Source organism: Schistocerca serialis, chromosome 12 (assembly GCF_023864345.2).
Source record: "Schistocerca serialis cubense isolate TAMUIC-IGC-003099 chromosome 12, iqSchSeri2.2, whole genome shotgun sequence".
Taxonomy (NCBI): Eukaryota; Metazoa; Arthropoda; class Insecta; order Orthoptera; family Acrididae; genus Schistocerca; species Schistocerca serialis.
Window position 1 is genome coordinate 84,591,047 of NC_064649.1, and position 18,126 is coordinate 84,609,172.

Below are 18,126 nucleotides of genomic sequence, written 5' to 3' on the forward strand. Positions count from 1 at the left end.
GCAATGTCGCGATACGATAAACCGCAATCGCGAAAGGCTGCAATTCGACCTTTATAATAGTCGGAAACGTTATGGTATGCATTTCTCCTCCTTACACAAGGCATCACAACAACGTTTCACCAGGCAACGCCGGTCAACTGCTGTTTGTGTATGAGAAATCGGTTGGAAACTTTCCTCATGTCAGCACGTTGTAGGTGTCGCCACCGGCGCCAACCTTGTGTGAATGCTCTGAAAAGCTAATCATTGGCATATCACAGCATCTTCTTCCTGTCGGTTAAATTTCGCGTCTGTAGCACGTCATCTTCGTGGTGTAGCAATTTTAATGGCCAGTAGTGTAGTTCTAAGCCCAGGTGACTGATGAGCTGAGATGTTAAGCCCCGTAGTGCTTAGAACCATTTTTAACGGTCTCTGGACTACTCATCAGTGGTCACTGCTACTGGAGTTTGTCTCGTATCATCTGTGGCCACGGCTCAGTGGTCATCCCGTAAGGTGGCAGGAGTTTGGCCAGAACTGTAACAAGCTCATACACAAGATGTTATAATACGAGGTGCATTCAAGTTCTAAAGCCTCCGATTTTTTTTCTAATTAACTACTCACCCGAAATCGATGAAACTGGCGTTACTTCTGGACGTAATCGCCCTGCAGACGTACACATTTTTCACAACGCTGACGCCATGATTCCATGACAGCGGCGAAGGCTTCTTTAGGAGTCTGTTTTGACCACTGGAAAATCGCTGAGGCAATAGCAGCACGGCTGGTGAATGTGCGGCCACGGAGAGTGTCTTTCATTGTTGGAAAAAGCCAAAAGTCACTAGGAGACAGGTCATGTGAGTAGGGAGCACGAGGAATCACTTCAAAGTTGTTATCACGAAGAAACTGTTGCGTAACGTTAGCTCGATGTGCGGGTGCATTGTCTTGGTGAAACAGCACACGCGCAGCCCTTCCCGGACGTTTTTGTTGCAGTGCAGGAAGGAATTTGTTCTTCAAAACATTTTCGTAGGATGCACCTGTTACTGTAGTGCCTTTTGGAACGCAGTGGGTAAGGATTACGCCCTCGCTGTCCCAGAACGTGGACACCATCATTTTTTTAGCACTGGCGGTTACCCGAAATTTTTTTGGTGGCGGTGAATCTGTGTGCTTCCATTGAGCTGACTGGCGCTTTGTTTCTGGATTGAAAAATGGCATCCACGTCTCATCCATTGACACAACCGACGAAAAGAAAGTCCCATTCGTGCTGTCGTTGTGCGTCAACATTGCTGGGAAACGTGCCACACGGGCAGCCATGTTGTCGTCCGTCAGCATTCGTGGCAACCACCTGGAAGACACTTTTCGCGTTTTCAGGTCGTCTTGCAGGATTGTGTGCACAGAACCCACAGAAATGCGAACTCTGGAGGCGATCTGTTCAACAGTCATTTGGCGATCCCCCAAAACAATTCTCTCCACTTTCTCGATCATGTCATCAGACCAGCTTCTGCGAGCCTGAGGTTGTTTCGGTTTGTTGTCACATGATGATGTTCTGCCTTCATTAAACTGTCGCACCCACGAACGCACTTTCGACACATCCATAACTCCATCACCACATGTCTCCTTCAACTGTCGATGAATTTCAATTGGTTTCACACCACGCAAATTCAGAAAACGAATGATAGCACGCTGTTCAAGTAAGGAAAACGTCGCCATTTTAAGTATTTAAAACAGTTCTCATTCTCGCCGCTGGCGGTAAAATTCCATCTGCCGTACGGTGCTGCCATGTCTGGGACGTATTGGCAATGAACGCGGCCTCATTTTAAAACAATGCGCACGTTTCTATCTCTTTCCAGTCCGGAGAAAAAAAATCGGAGGCCTTAGAAATTAAATGCACCTCGTAAAACAATTGGAGAACCCAGTTCGAGCCGGCTGAAGTGGCCGTGCGGTTAAAGGCGCTGCAGTCTGGAACCGCAAGACCGCTACGGTCGCAGGTTCGAATCCTGCCTCGGGCATGGATGTTTGTGATGTCCTTAGGTTAGTTAGGTTTAACTAGTTCTAAGTTCTAGGGGACTAATGACCTCAGCCGTTGAGTCCCATAGTGCTCAGAGCCATTTGAACCATTTGAACCCAGTTCGAATAACACGACCGCCACCGATCCTACTGATCGCCTGACTCTAGCCTGAGAGTTTTATGGCGCTGATGAGAGACTCTGCTTTTTGAGGTCATATGTCATGACCAAATCAGTCCTGCTCTTTATGAGTTGTCAGTGGTCTTCTGTTCTGCTCCACTTGCTTTGTTTCATGGGCATAGTTACTCTAACTTCTGACCGTTCCTTTTTAGCAATGTAATTTTTCGACTTACCATATTTTCATTCTGATGAAGACGCCCCTAGTAGGTGTCGAAACATAGCTCAATCTACCTACCAGTTATGACCAACCGGCTGCCTGTATAATCCTACTTTGTTTCAGTTGAATTTTCTCACTTTGAGAAGACAGAAGAAGAAGCGATCTGTTCTATTTGCTAAAAACCTTCTAGAGCCAAGATGGCACAAGTATTTCTTTATTTAAAACAACCGATTTCGATAGACCTTGCCATTATCTTCAGGTGTTAACAAACTTTTCCTTACGAAACGTATTCGTTTTAAATTTTATTTATGACAACCTAATATTAATATGAGGGCAGTTCAATAAGTAATGCAACACACTTTTTTTCTCGGCCAATTTTGGTTGAAAAAACCGGACATTTCTTGTGGAATATTTTCAAACATTCCCGCTTCGTCTCGTATAGTTTCATTGACTTCCGACAGGTGGCAGCGCTGTACGGAACTGTTAAAATGGCGTCTGTAACGGATGTGCGTTGCAAACAACAGGCAGTGATCGAGTTTCTTTTGGCGGAAAACCAGGGCATCTCAGATATTCATAGGCGCTTGCAGAATGTCTACGGCGATCTGGCAGTGGACAAAAGCACGGTGAGTCGTTGGGCAAAGCGTGTGTCATCATCGCCGCAAGGTCAAGCAAGACTGTCTGATCTCCCGTGTGCGGGCCGGCCGTGCACAGCTGTGACTCCTGCAATGGCGGAGCATGCGAACACACTCGTTCGAGATGATCGACGGATCACCATCAAACAACTCAGTGCTCAACTTGACATCTCTGTTGGTAGTGCTGTCACAATTGTTCACCAGTTGGGATATTCAAAGGTTTGTTCCCGCTGCGTCCCTCGTTGTCCAACCGAACACCATAAAGAGCTAAGGAGAACCATCTGTGCGGAATTGCTTGCTCGTCATGTGGCTGAGGGTGACAATTTCTTGTCAAAGATTGTTACAGGCGATGAAACATGGGTTCATCACTTCGACCCTGATACAAAACGGCAATCAATGGAGTGGCGCCACACCCACTCCCCTACCAAGAAAAAGCTTAAAGCCAGAACTATAGACCTATTCTGTTCGATGTCCTTCCCCATGGTCAAACGATCAACTCTGAAGTGTATTGTGCTACTCTTCAGAAATTGAAGAAACGACTTCAGCGTGTTCGTAGGCACAAAAATTTGAACGAACTTCTCCTTCTTCATGACAACGCAAGACCTCACACAAGTCTTCGCACCCGAGAGGAGCTCACAAAACTTCAGTGGACTGTTCTTCCTCATGCACCCTACAGCCCCGATCTCGCACCGTCGGATTTCCATATGTTTGGCCCAATGAATGACGCAATCCGTGGGAGGCACTACGCAGATGATGAAGAAGTTATTGATGCCATACGACGTTGGCTCCGACATCGACCAGTGGAATGGTACCGTGCAGGCATACAGGCCCTCATTTCAAGGTGGCGTAAGGCCGTAGCATTGAATGGAGATTACGTTGAAAAATAGTGTTGTGTAACTAAAAGATTGGGGAATAACCTGGTGTATTTCAATGCTGAATAAAACAACCCCTGTTTCAGAAAAAAAATGTGTTGCATTACTTATTGAACTGCCCTCGTAATAATATTTTCGATCATTCCCTTCTAAGAGAGCGTATGAACTTGAGTAGTCATGATTTCTTCTTCTTTCTTTTTTCTTCACAAATTCTCTTCATACGTTCGCTGCGTTCTCTCCTGCGTTCTTCCGACCATCTTTTTCCCGTTCTATTCTCCGTATGTTCTTGTTCAAGAGTGTGTTTCTTTATGATGTTTCTAAACTGTTCTCTGTTGTTTATGTTGTCTTGTGTGATCCCCAGTTCTTTAATGTCATCTTCTGCTTCAGTGATCCACTTTGTCTTGTTTTTGCTCTTGTTTACTATCTAAAAGATTTGTCTTGTGAGCCTGCTTTTATTCATCCTGCTGATATGTCCATAAAATTTCATCCTTCTCTTTCTAATGGTGTCTGTTATTGTTACTATGTCTTTGTAAATCTCTCTCGTTGACCTCTTCATCCAAATTTCTTACCGAAACACTGGTCCATATATTTTCCTCAGAATTTTTTTTCCTGCTTTTCAATCTCTCTCATCTTCGTATGACCATGAATCACTGTAGTTTCTGCAGCATAAAGTGCTCCTGGTACGACTACTGTGTTGTAATGCCTTAGTTTCGCATTGTCAGAAATAGATTTCTTATTATAGTGATTCCAAGTGAGTGTATATACGTTTTGTAATGTTGAGATTCTATCTTTATTGGCTATTGAGTTCAGCCCTGATGGTTGAATTCTCTCTCCCAGATATCTGAAGTGGGCAGCTTCTGCAACTTTCCCGTATTGAGCAGTAATGGGGAGATAATCTACAGGTTTGCCTTTTCTAGTAGGAAATTTGTAGCCCAACCTTTTATATTATACTGTTTTTAATCCACATGACAACTTGGCGTGAGGTCCAGCTTAAAATGAAGACGTTTCATAAGAAGAAGGTTTTTTTAAGACCTGACGATAACAACTAAAGTCTGTCGAAAGCGGTTGTTTTAAATAAAGAAATACCTTTATGCGATCCTGCCTTTAGAAAGATTTTAACAAATTTGTTTCAGTGTCCTATCTGGTTCGTCAAACCCCTGATATAGGTTTCTGCTTCCTCCTTAGCATTTCTTGCATAATGTCAGGAGAGTAATGGCGGCAGGTTGGTCTGCACTCGTCTAACGCTTTTCCGCTCAGATTGCTCACACTCATACACAGAAGTGATGGTGTCGCAGTCTTGTGAACGACTAACAGTATCTACATCTACATCCATACTCCGCAAGCCACCTAACGGTGTGTGGCGGAGGGTACCTTGAGTACCTTTATCGGTTCTCCCTTCTATTCCAGTCCCATATTGTTCGTGGAAAGGAGGATTGTCGGTATGCCTCTGTGTGGGCTCTAATCTCTCTGATTTTATCCTCATGGTCTCTTCACGAGATATATGTAGGAGGGAGCAATATACTGCTTGACTCCTTGGTGAAGGTATGTTCTCGAAACTTCAAAAAAAGCCCGTACCGAGCTACTGAGCATCTCTCTTCCAGAGTCTTCCAATGGAGTTTATCTATCATCTCCGTAACACTTTCGCGATTACTAAATGATCCTGTAACGAAGCGCGCTGCTCTCCGTTGGATATTCTCTATCTCTTCTATCGACCCTATCTGGTATGGATCCCACACTGCTGAGCAGTATTCAAGCAGTGGGTGAACAGGCGTACTGTATCCTACTTCCTTTGTTTTCGGATAGCATTTCCTTAGGATTCTTCCAATGAATCTCAGTCTGGCATCTGCTTTAACGACGATCAACTTTATATGATCATTCCATTTTAAATCACTCCTAATGCCTACTCCCAGATAATTTATGGAATTAACTGCTTCCAGTTGCTGACCTGCTATTTTGTAGCTAAATGATAAGGGATCTATCTTTCTATGTATTCGCAGCACATTACACTTGTCTACATTGAGATTCAATTGCCATTCCCTGCACCATGCGTCAATTCGCTGCAGATCCTCCTGGATTTCAGTACAATTTTCCATTGTTTCAACCTCTCGGTATACCACAGCATAATCCGAAAAAAGCCTCAGTGAACTTCTGAAGTCATCCAAAAGGGCATTTGTCGAAATGTTTATGGTAGCGGTTGCCTCTTGTCGATACTTCCGTGTGCTTCACCAACGCCGTCTGTCGGATCCTAGAAAATTTCGATCTGCTGTTCCCTTACTTTCTTGATGGAAAAACAGTACCCAGTGGTACACTATTCCATCACTGGATCTGTACGACGTCTGGCAGCGTTGATTTGCTCCGACCCTCCACATGTTGATACGACCACCGAGATGTACGCAAAGATTTGGCGCCACTGTCTACACACCTTCTCTTACTGCCGCTTGAAGCGAAGCCTGGGCGGTGGTTGACGTACTGACAGTCGGACAGAAGTTATCCCTCTGTCTGAGTGGATACTCGTCTTACTGGAGACAAACCCCTTTCCTCGCTGTACATGATGTGGCTGTACGATCCTGCACTGCAGACTGAACAACATGTCAGTCCCCTCGGGCGCTAGTCGCTTGGGCCGCTAAGATTCCATACAGCGTTCAGTATGGCGGCCCTCCTGAACCCTTCTATACCCTATTCCCGTCTCAAACATTCCGATCTCGACGAGTACGAGCAGCAGCCTCAGAACGACAGCCATAACAGGCCACAGTCCTGCAGTTGTCGACTTCTGACATGCGCTTGTAGATTTTTCTTCTTGTTACACGAGATCGTTTAACTGTATGCCACGTCTTATGACCACGCTTTGGTAGGACACACACCCCAAAGCCTAGTTTTCCATGCAGAAATGAGCCGATAGGAGATCTGAATTTAAAATAAAAACTTCTCCCCGTCGGAGGTTGGAGTCCTCCCTCGCCCATGGGTGTGTTTGTTGTCCATAGCGTAAGTTAGTTCAAGTTAGGTTAAGTAATGTAAGGGTTATGGACCGATGACCTAATTAGTTTTGTCCCATAAGACCTTACTACAAATTTCCAAATTTTTATCTACGTCGCTTTGGTGAGTTTTAAACGGTAATAAAATTACAGACATTCAGAAATGATTGAGGAGGATAAATGTTTACATTTGAGGTAAGGGACCCAGAAGCGGCAGAGTCGAATGTTAGAGCAATGATCATTTTCTCTACTGGGCTACACACCACTTTTAAGGAACAATTGCTTGTAGTTATTGAGATATGAGTTTTAGTGCTCATGTTTAATAACCTTTTTTCCTTGTTTTGGTTCAAATGTGTATGAAATCTTATGGGATTTAACTGCTAAGGTCATCAGTCCCTAAGCTTACACACTACTAAACCTAAATTATCCTAAGGACAAACACACACACATGCTCGAGGGAGGACTCGAATCTTCGCCGGGACCAGCCGCACATCCATGACTGCAGCGCCTTGTTTTGGTCTGTACCACGACTGATGAAAGTTGCCTACCCCACAGTTTCATCAACAATAGTACCAGTACATGTATTCCACTGTCAAGAGGTATCAGAACCATTTTAGACGAGCTCGTTTCCAGACTATGATCACCAAGGACATGACGCAATTGTTATTTTAAAATAAAAATTTTAAAATAAAAACACTGTACGAATATGTTTTCACGATTGAGCGGTTTTTAAAGGACTGGAAACAATAGACCATTGACATAAAATTGTGAATGCTTTCCAATATTTCAGGAATACATTCGACATCATTTTTATGGCTCTGTACCTTAGCCGGTAAAAACGGAACCCTTCACAAGATCACTTTGTTGTCTGTATCCGTTCGATTAGTAACACCCCTTTCTCTTAGGAAAGGGTGGCAGTATCAAGATAAAATTTATGTCACATAATAAGATCTACATTCTCCTGGCAGTCTAAAGACTTAAGCCTCTAAGGCAATGCAATAAAAAGATACACCTGTTTTCTGTTTCTCAGAAACTCTCTCATCAAAACCTATAAGTTACGTCCCGGTCACCAAGACTCATAAAATTTGGCAAGAAGTAAGGTTTCTGTTGTGTACATAGTTCCGCGTAGTCAGCGCGTACACAACTTTCCCACTAGAGCGCGCCCCGCTAACCACAACAATGCAGGCGCAGCGCTCGTCCGTCTCCGCACTACGAGATGGCGCTGCCTTAGAGACGGACCAAATTCTGCTTCCGCCGATCCGCGTATTAATATGTAATGCAGCCAATGAGATTGCTGCTAACGTAGGACCTTTTCTCCTCACGGATCACACTCGCGCTGTGATACCTGAATGCGCGAGGTATTATAATAAGTGTACAGACCTCTGATTAGTCAGTCTGCATTTATCTACACCAGTCTGTACCAGTCTGCATTTGTCTGTACCAGTCTATAGTCAAGTTTCAGTCTGCGCCTAATAAGATTATCATATTCCTGTACATAACCATGAAGATAAATGAATAGACACTTTGTCAAGTATCAGAGAGATATGTGAGAATAAGATTAACATACCAAGACCAAAGGAACTTCAGATTGTCAATTGTGAACAGCATCCAGAATCAAGTTACGTAATGTCTATGCTTTTTATTATTTTAATAAATGTGTGTGAAAATTAATCAAGTTCTGTTTAAAGTTGGTCACCGTCAATCTGCTACTCTAAGCGTGCAAGTGGCATTTCTGTCGTCTGACCTAACGGCAGAAGATAAATACGCCACATTAAGACCACGAGACATATTGCTGACACTCGCCTACTTCATTAGAACGACAAGTCAAATAATCTGATGGTGTGTGTATGGAAGGTCTTACAGTACGCACACCACAGTTTCACACAGTGCAAATAAAGGAAAAAATCGTTCATCTGTAATTATATGACATCAAAAATACTTTTTCGCGAATAGAAACTTACATGGTATTCGCAATCTGTTAAAAATTTCAGGAACTATTGTAGAGAGTTTTATCTCGGTTTCAGTAATAGGTCCGGTGATTCACGAGGTGGCTCTCTGTGTATAATTTACACATATTTCATGCTGCGATAAAGTGAATTTCTCCGTCGCTGTGAAAACAATGTCTTTGCCATCTAGCGATGACAGGCGTAAGGCGCAATGCCGGCTCATTCTCCTTACAAACATTCCCCGACACTCTACGCTTACGATACGTCCAGAATGTGTAACGTTTCAAAGCAAAGTAATACTCGTAACTGATGCACGATCGGACTTAATTGTTTGGGACGAGGTATCAATAGCCTACTACATATCCATTGAAGCGTTCCACAGAACAATTCGCGTAACAACAAGAGCCCTATGGCCGGATGTATCTTTCACTTCTCTGTTGGCTTCCGTCAAATCTTTCTGAGCCGTGTATCGACTCCTGCTACACATTGAGTTTAGATTGCATTGGTTCTCCTTTTCTTCCCCTGACATGTTTCTTTGATATGTTGTCTGTCATTAAGTGGCTGCTTGGTTGTCTTTTCCCTCTGCTATCGATATCTGCGTTTTTGCTTCCGGGAAATTGCTATGGAGGAAGTGGGAGATTTGACCGGTTGTAACCTCGTGTGGTGCCGCGGAAGTAGGGGCGTTGCGCGCAGAGAGAGTGTGGTGGAGACGGGAGGGCAGTGTGGCTCTCCAGCGCGAAGCAGGCGTGGTGGGTTGTACCAAGTCGCCACGGGATGTATGTCGGTTGCGTGTAACGAGCGGGTCGAGTTGACGAATGAGCTCCCTGCGTGTAGGTTGTATACTGAATCGCCCCACGAGTAGTTGCTGTTCATTTCGCCTTGGTGGGACGTTAACAAGCTTCTTTAAATCCTCCGTTTCAACACTGGAGCTTAAAAGGAGACACCTAACGTGAAGGAGCAGTCACTACCCGTCAACAATGCAGTGAAGACGTGAACTCCGGTGACAGAGCGTGTTGTCGCGTGACCGTGGCGTGTTGGGTACGCTGACGACGCGTGCGCGGACGGATGTGTGGATCCTTGCCATCGGAGATCGTGTACTGCCTGTTCGAGCATAACTGCAAGTTAAGTTCGTGGAAGGTTTAATCATTAAGTAATAATTTTGTGTAACCAGCGTCTCTTCTGCCTTGTGGCCTCCGGCGACCGGGTTTCCTGTCTCTGGCACCGGTGTAATTGAAGACAGTGACCTTTCCTCCTCCTCTCGTTACTGTCCGATGGGAGGTGTAGTTTTGGCAGTTTAATTGTTTCGCTATTCTGTCGAGTGTTATGAGTAAATTCATGCCTTTTGTTGGTTGATCATGTGGTCGCTCATTCAGGACTGTGTGGTGTAATGTTTCCTTGCACGAGGTTAGCTCTAATTCTGTCAGCAAGTTAAGCCATCGTATAACAAGTTTTCGCTGGCTAAAAGTCGGTCCAGTGACCAGTCTGGGAGTGGCAATTGTGTTTGCCGGCGTATTTAAATTGGTCAGTATTCTGCCTAGCCTGAGCATCCCTGCGTGGGTGATTTGTGTCCGCCTTACACGGGTCCGTCATATCTACTATGTTCTAATGATATTCCAGGACACTTTTGTTTAAGTTTTTTTTAAATTCCTCCAAGTTTGTAAATTCCCTTTATTGCCATTAATCGTATGTTTGCTGAGACCTGTTTAATTTTTATTAATGACGGTGTTGCTAGCTTCACTACCTCACCGTACTTTATTAACAAAGTTCTGTATTTACTTTAGTAGCCTGTTTACTAATGTTCGTTACATTTTTTTTAAAAAAAATTGTTGTATTGCTATAAATTACTTTGATTGGCGTTAGCGGCGTATTTGAAAAGGTAGTTTATTGCTGTACTGCTAGCTTCTGGTTTTTTTTAAAAAAATATTCTTTTTAAACTATTGTATTGCTATAAATTACTTGATTGCCGTTAGCGGCCTGTTTAAAAAGCTGTTTGTTGCCGTACTGCTAGTTTCTGTAAGATACGAATAAAACATTTGTGAAAATCTCAACTCGACAGTTAACTGCAAGAAATTTGGCCCCGTTTCCCAACTTGTGGTGTGGCTTGTAGTAACCGTAACCACTGTGTGTGTCACTTTCAAGTAACCGCAACAGAGACTAGGGCAGTCAACACATCTTCAAATTGCTAGTTAGCAAAACATGTTAATCGAACAAAAATAAATGAAAAATTACAATAGCGAATGCGAAATAACTCAAAAAATTTAAAGTTAACGGATTGTCAAAAGTCTTGGATTTCTCCGGACAGATATCGTGCCAGTATCGATCTCGATAACAGGGAAAAAATCGTCGAATTTCTCGATTCACGGTATGGATTTATTTACATATACATGGATCTATATACATAATTAAGAATGTACGGAACCCTCGAAGTGCGACTCCTATTCGCACTTGTCCTATTTTTTACGTCCTCGGTTCCACTGTAGTTTAAAGTGCATTATTGCGGACTTCTGCTGCGATAAATATTGAGACAGCGGTTATCTGTTTAACAATCTCAACAAAGCTCGCCTTAAAGTCGTTTTTCGATTTGCTCGTTTACCCTCGCACCATACAATGTGGGATATGCCCAAAAGTCGGACGACCAGAATATGTCAGGGTCTGATAGCTATTCGTTTTAATGAAGGTTAGTGATAACCTAATTCACTTGTTGCTGTTTTCGCAGTCTCGTTGCGTATTTCTTTCACTGATTTTTAGCTCCGGGACAATACGTCTTTCCAGTATGTTCGTTTATCAACTCTTGTGGATAAAGGCTCAAAGCATAGTTTAATTTTAACGAATGAAGGTACCTGAGTGTTATATCCTGTGTCTGCCCAAATGTTTATTAGAGTATCATGTAAAATCGTGACGTAAATGGATTAATAAATTCTGGAGATTTTTGGTTCAAATGGCTCTGAGCACTATGGGACTCAACATCTGTGGTCATCAGTCCCCTAGAACTTAGAACTACTTAAACCTAACTAACCTAAGGACATCACACACATCCATGCCCGAGGCAGGATTCGAACCTGCGACCGTAGCAGTCGCGCGGTTCCGGACTGAGCGCCTAGAACCGCTAGACCACCGCGGCCGGGTCTGGAGATTTTTCCAAACAACGATTCCCCTTTATATGCGATTTAACATATGTCTTAAAAATATGTAGCCTATATTCGTCCGCACATTTATTTTTATTCCATACATCGGGAGGCTCTCGTCTAACGTAGACAGGACGCTAAGGAAATATAAAATTAAAGCAAATCTTCCGGCCACCGGTGAATATCAGAGCTCTTATCGGTGCGCGAAAGGATGATCTGGGACTGTGGAAGGCCGGAATTATAAAATGCCTCGCCAGTGGGACAAAGCTTACATAGGTCAGACGATACGCACAGTACATGGCAGGTGCGTAAAACGTGAGCGCCACACTCTACTTTCGCAGTCCAGTAAGTCGACCGTAGCTGAGCATTGTATTACCACAGGACACGCTGTGTAATATTCTGCCACCAAAATCGTGGCCCCGGCGAGATCCTATTTGGATTCGTTAATTAAAGAATCTGTGGACATACGGCTAGCACAAACATAAATAATGATGGCGGCTTTCAGCTGGCCAAGGCTTGGGATCCGGTGATCTCTTTAATTTCCTTTTAGAGAAAATATTTTATTCATAATGACACGTCTGGCGACATAATTCTTTTTTTAGCGCTGCGAGCGCGTGTTCCGACAGAGGATGGACCCGCAGTTTCCCCTTTCCGCATGCGTCTGCGCGCTACAGATGGAACAATGTTTGCAAAGGGCGCGGATTTCGATAGAGGGTGCCCCTGTGACGGCCACCAACGCGCAAGCGCCTCCACGCCAATTTTTGCTGTAGAGCCGGCACCGTGAACTAACATTCTCCAGTGGCAGACACTTACCTGAAAATGGCTGAACAGTTGCCAGCCAAAATATCGCGGCAGGAAGTCAACATCATCCGGTTGCAGTCCCGAAACCTTAGACAATTTTTGAGTTTCGTGAAAAAAAGGTTGTTAATGCACTACATAATCATGATGTTATTGCAGATCGTGAAAACTTAGAATTAAGCAGTCAAGAACTTTACGAGATCTACGCCCCTTTACACATCATATGTGTGTGTGTCTATATATTACAATATTATATATATTAGAAATATGTAGCCTATGTCTGTCCAAATGTTTATTAGTGCATCGTGTAAAAATTTGAAGTAAGTTGTGATGAACTCCTAGATTTTTACTACCAACGTCTCCACAGGGTGGTCCATTGATCGTGACCGGGCCAAATATCTCACGAAATAAGCGTCAAACGAAAAAACTACAAAGAACGAAACTTGTCTACCTTGAAGGGGGGAACCAGATGGCGCTTTGGTTGGCCCGCTAGATGGTGCTGCCATAGGTCAAACGGATATCAACTGGTTTTTTTCTTTTTTTTCTTTTTTTAAATAGGAACCCCATTTTTTAATACATCAACGTGTAGTACGTAAAGAAATATGAATGCTTTAGTTGGTCCACTTTTTTAACTTTGTGACAGATGGCGCTGTAATAGTCACAAACATATCGCTCACAATTTTAGACGAACAGTTGGTAACATGTAGGTTTTTTAAATTGAAGTACATAACGTAGGTACGATTGTACATTTCATTTCGGTTGTTCCAATGCGATACATGCACCTTTATGGACTTATAATGTGGTGTCACCGCCAGACACCACACTTGCTAGGTGGTAGTTTTAAATCGGCCGCGGTCCATTAGTACATGTCGGACCCGCGTGTCGCCACTGTGTGATCGCAGACCGAGCGCCACCACAAGGCAGGTCTCGAGATACGGACTAGCACTCGCCCCAGTTGTACGGACGACGTAGCTAGCGATGCACACTAACGAAGCCTCGCTCATTTGCAGAGCAGATAGTTAGAATAGCCTTCAGCTAAGTCAATGGCTACGACCTAGCAAGGCGCCATTAGTAACATTGCATGTATCTAAAGAGTCTCACTTGTATCGCCACAATCTCCAGATGTACCAAAAGGATGGATTAAAGTTAAGTATTCCAGAAGCTACGTACTTTTCTTTATAGCATTCATTACGTATCCTGTTTCAGACCTCTCGCCATCCAGCTTTAGCTTAGCGCGTGCCTTTCGGCTTCCTCTCATTGTGTCTAGGCTGTCTTGTCTAGACACAACATATAATTTGTGAGAAAGCATGCTGTTACACTGTGATTACCTGTAAATACCACATTAATGCAACAAATGCGCAAAATGATGTCTATCAACCTGAATGCATTTGGCAATATGTGTAACGACATTCCTCTCAACAGCGAGTAGTTCGCCTTCCATAATGTTCACACATGCATTCACAATGCGCTGAGGCATGTCGTCAGGCGTGGATCACGATAGCAAATATCCTTCAACTTTCCGCACAGAAAGAAATCCGAGGACATCAGATCCGGTGAACGTGCGGGCCATGGTATGGTGCTTCCACGACCAATCCACCTGTCATGAAATATGCTATTCAATACCGCTTCAACCGCATGCGAGCTATGTGCCGGACATCCATCATGTTGGAAGTACATCGCCATTCTGTCATGCATTGAAACATCTTGTAGTAACATCGGTAGAACATTACGTAGTAAATCAGCATACATTGCACCATTTAGATTGCCATTGGTAAAATGGGGGCCAATTTCCTTCCTCCCAAAATGCCGCACCATACATTAACCCGCCAAGGTCGGTGATGTTCCACTCGTCGTAGCCATAGTGGATTTTCTGTTGCCCTATAGTACATATTATGCCGGTTTACGTTACCGCTGTTGGTGAATGACGCTTCGTCGCTAAATAGAACGCGTACAAAAAATTTGTCATCGTCCCGTAATTTCTCTTATGCGCAGTGGCAGAACTGTACACGACGTTCAAAGTCGTCGCCATGCAATTCGTGGTGCATAGAAATATCGTACGGGTGCAATCGATGTTGATGTAGCATTTTCAACACCGACGTATTTGAGATTCCCGATTCTCGAGCAATTTGTGTGGTATTGATGTGCGGATTAGCGGCGACAGCAGCTAAAACACCTACTGGGGCATCATCATTTGTTGCAGGTCGTGGTTGACGTTTCACATGTGGGTGAACACTTCCTGTTTCCTTAAATAAGGTAACTATCAGGCGAACGGTCCGGACACTTGGATGATGTCGTCTAGGATACCGAGCAGCATACATAGCATACGCCCGTTGGGCATTTTGATCACAATTGCCATACATCAACACGATATCGACCTTTTCCGCCATTGGTAAACGGTCGATTTTAACACGGGTAACGTATCACGAAGCAAATACCGTCCGCACTGGCGGAATAAATAATAATGTCGTGTGGCGAGGGCCTCCCGTCGGGTAGACCGTTCGCTTGGTGCAAGTATTTTGATTTGACGCCACTTCGGCGACCTGCACGTCGATGGGGATGAAATGATGATGATTAGGACAACACCCAGTCTCTGAGCGGAGAAAAATCTCCTACCCATCCGTGAATCGAACCCGGGCCCTTATGATTGACAGTCCGTCGCGCTGACCACTCAGCTACACGAGTATGTTATAAAAAATGGGGGGTTCCTATTTTTAAAAAAACGCAGTTGATATCCGTTTGACCTAAGGCAGCGTCATCTAGCGGGCCAAGCATAGCGCCATCTGGTTCCCCCCTTCAAGCTAGACGAGTTTCGTTCTTTGTTGTTTTTTCGTGAGATATTTGGCCCGGTCACTATCAATGGACCACCCTGTATACTGGACACTCCACACGCCTACCATTTTCAAGTCTTTGATGTCGATTTTGTGAGGTAGTTTCGGGAAGTGCGTTGTACTGCTTTCCTTATTTTGTGTATTCCCTGCCGCTCCCTCCCCTGCCCCAGTAGCGTCCCCCCCCCCCCCCCCACTCCCCCCCAGCCCAGCACCCCGCCGTCTCCAGTCTCTGTGACAGTCCTGACGCGCCTGTCTCGACTGCTCTGTGTGTTGGCAGTCGTGGTACGACTACAAGCTGCGGTGGGAGCCCAAGGAGTACGGCGGCGTCCACATGCTGCACGTGCCCTCGGACCACATCTGGCGGCCAGACATTGTCCTCTACAACAAGTGAGTAGTTCGCCAGCCACACAGCGCGCCAGCCGCCAAGCCCGCCTGCGGCGCCACGCACTGCGCAGCTACCTCGAGTACCCTTCCGCAAGCGTACGTTACACGATCTACAGGCCCTGAAATGCAACGCTTGGCGTTCGGTAGGTGGCCGTAAAAGGATTCAATTATACGATACCCCAACCCAAGAACCAACTCTCTCTGTTCCAGAAGTAACCAATACCCTTACAGCTACTTCTTGATCAACACACAGCAAAGTACAACAACGTGCACTTCATTCACTCCAATTTACTCTCCAGATCCCCCCAAAGATTATCATTCATGCCGTACTTACGACCTACAGCCATTGCAACGGAATACTTTGCATTCGTTTGATAGCGATAAAAGCTTCACTCGATTTATATGAAACCCCAACCTGGGCCCGCCGGGGTGGCCGAGCGGTTCTAGGCGCTACAGTCTGGAACCGCGCGACCGCTACGGTCGCAGGTTAAAAAAAAATGGCTCTGAGCGCTATGGGACTTAACATCTGAGGTCACCACTCCCCTACAACTTAGAACTACTTAAACCTAACTAACCTAAGGACATCACACACATCCGTGCCCGAGGCAGGATTCGAACCTGCGACCGCAGCGGTCGTGCGGTTCCGGACTGTAGCGCCTAGAACCGCTCGACCACTACCGCCGGCCGGTCGCAGGTTCGATTCCTGCCTCGGGCATCTATGTGTGTGATGTCCTTAGGTTAGTTAGGTTCAAGTAGTTCTAAGTTCTAAAGGCCTGATGACCTTAAAAGTTAAGTCCCATAGTGGTCGGAGCCATTTGAACCATTTGAACCCAACCCGGAAATCAACTTTTGCTAGTCCAAAAATAGGAAGGTTTGTTATAAAAAAAATGTTCAAATGTGTGTGAAATCGTATGGGACTTAACTGCCAAGGTCATCAGTCCCTAAGCTTACACATTACTCAACCTAAATTATCCTAAGGCAAACACACACACCCATTTCCGAGGGAGGACTCGAACCTCCGCCAGGACCAGCCGCACAGTCCATGACTGCAGCGCCCCCGACCGCTCGGCTAATCCCGCGCGGCAAGGTTTGTTACAGACAATTTGTAATGAAAACACAGTAAATTACGAAAAATCTACTACTTGGACGTTTCTGTTTTCCTCAGTTGCCCCATGTTACTTGTATGACTAATGTGAACGAAATTCAGTTATAAATAAGAGCCTGAAAAAATTAAAATGATATAAGGCGTGTTTTTTTTAAGTAAGTACGCTTTTGAAATTAAAAAAAGACGTGATAAGATATGTCAATAATTTTATTTTTACATGAATGCCTGTACCTTAATCTAGTTTTCTACATAATATCCGTCAATATTGAGGCACTTGTCATAACTTTGTACCATTTTTTGAATACACTCCTCAGAGAAGTCTGCCGCCTGACTTGTTAAACACTGCATCACCACTGTTTTGACTTCGTCATCGTCTTGAAGACGCTGACCGCCCAGGTGTTTCTTGAAGATGAAACATAAGTGGCCTACGTCACACCAGAATTAAAGCAACAGTCCATGGAATGGCGGCATTCAGATTCACCCAGAAAAGTGAAGTTTAAGCAAACAATTTCTGCCCGGAAAATCATGTGCACAGTTTTTTGGGACAGAAAAGGAGTATTGCTCGTGGAATTTCTGCCTCGTAATGAGACAATCATTGCAGCAGTTTACTGTAAGACATTGCACAATCTGCGCCGTTCAATACAGAAGACGTGGCAAGTTGAGCAAGGGCATCGTTTTGCTGCAAGAATATGCCCGTCCGCATGTGGCGAATCAGACCAAAGATTTCATCACATCTTTTCGATGGGAAACTGTAGATCATCCTCCGTACAGCCCCGATCTTGTACCCAGTGACTACCATCTGTTCCTGCTCTTGAAGAAACACCTGGGCGGTCAGCGTCTTCAAGACGATGACGAAGTCAAAACAGTGGTGATGCAGTGGTTAACAAGTCGGGCGGCAGACTTCTATGACGAGGGTATTCAAAAACTGGTACAACGTAATGACAAGTGCCTCGATATTGACGGAAATTATGTAGAAAAGTAGATTAAGGTACAGGCTTTCATGTAAAAATAAAATTTTTATCTTAGCATGTCTTTTTTTTAATTTCAAAACGGTACTTACTTAACAAACACGTCTCACTTAAAAACACGTAATATTTGTTTAGCAACAACTGCCACAAAGAAGAAAGAGCTGTCTGATTGTTACAGCTATAA

General features: G+C 44.4%; 1 protein-coding gene across 1 annotated transcript in view; it reads left to right on the forward strand.

The window, feature by feature from the left end:
- The window catches only part of LOC126428287 (acetylcholine receptor subunit alpha-like), a 737,302-nt gene that overhangs the window by 388,344 nt on the left and 330,832 nt on the right, over positions 1 to 18,126 (forward strand). Inside the window, exon 3 of the mRNA XM_050090204.1 lies at positions 15,763 to 15,872. Coding sequence (XP_049946161.1) covers positions 15,763 to 15,872 — 110 coding nt within the window. The remainder of the gene's footprint in view (positions 1 to 15,762; positions 15,873 to 18,126) is intronic.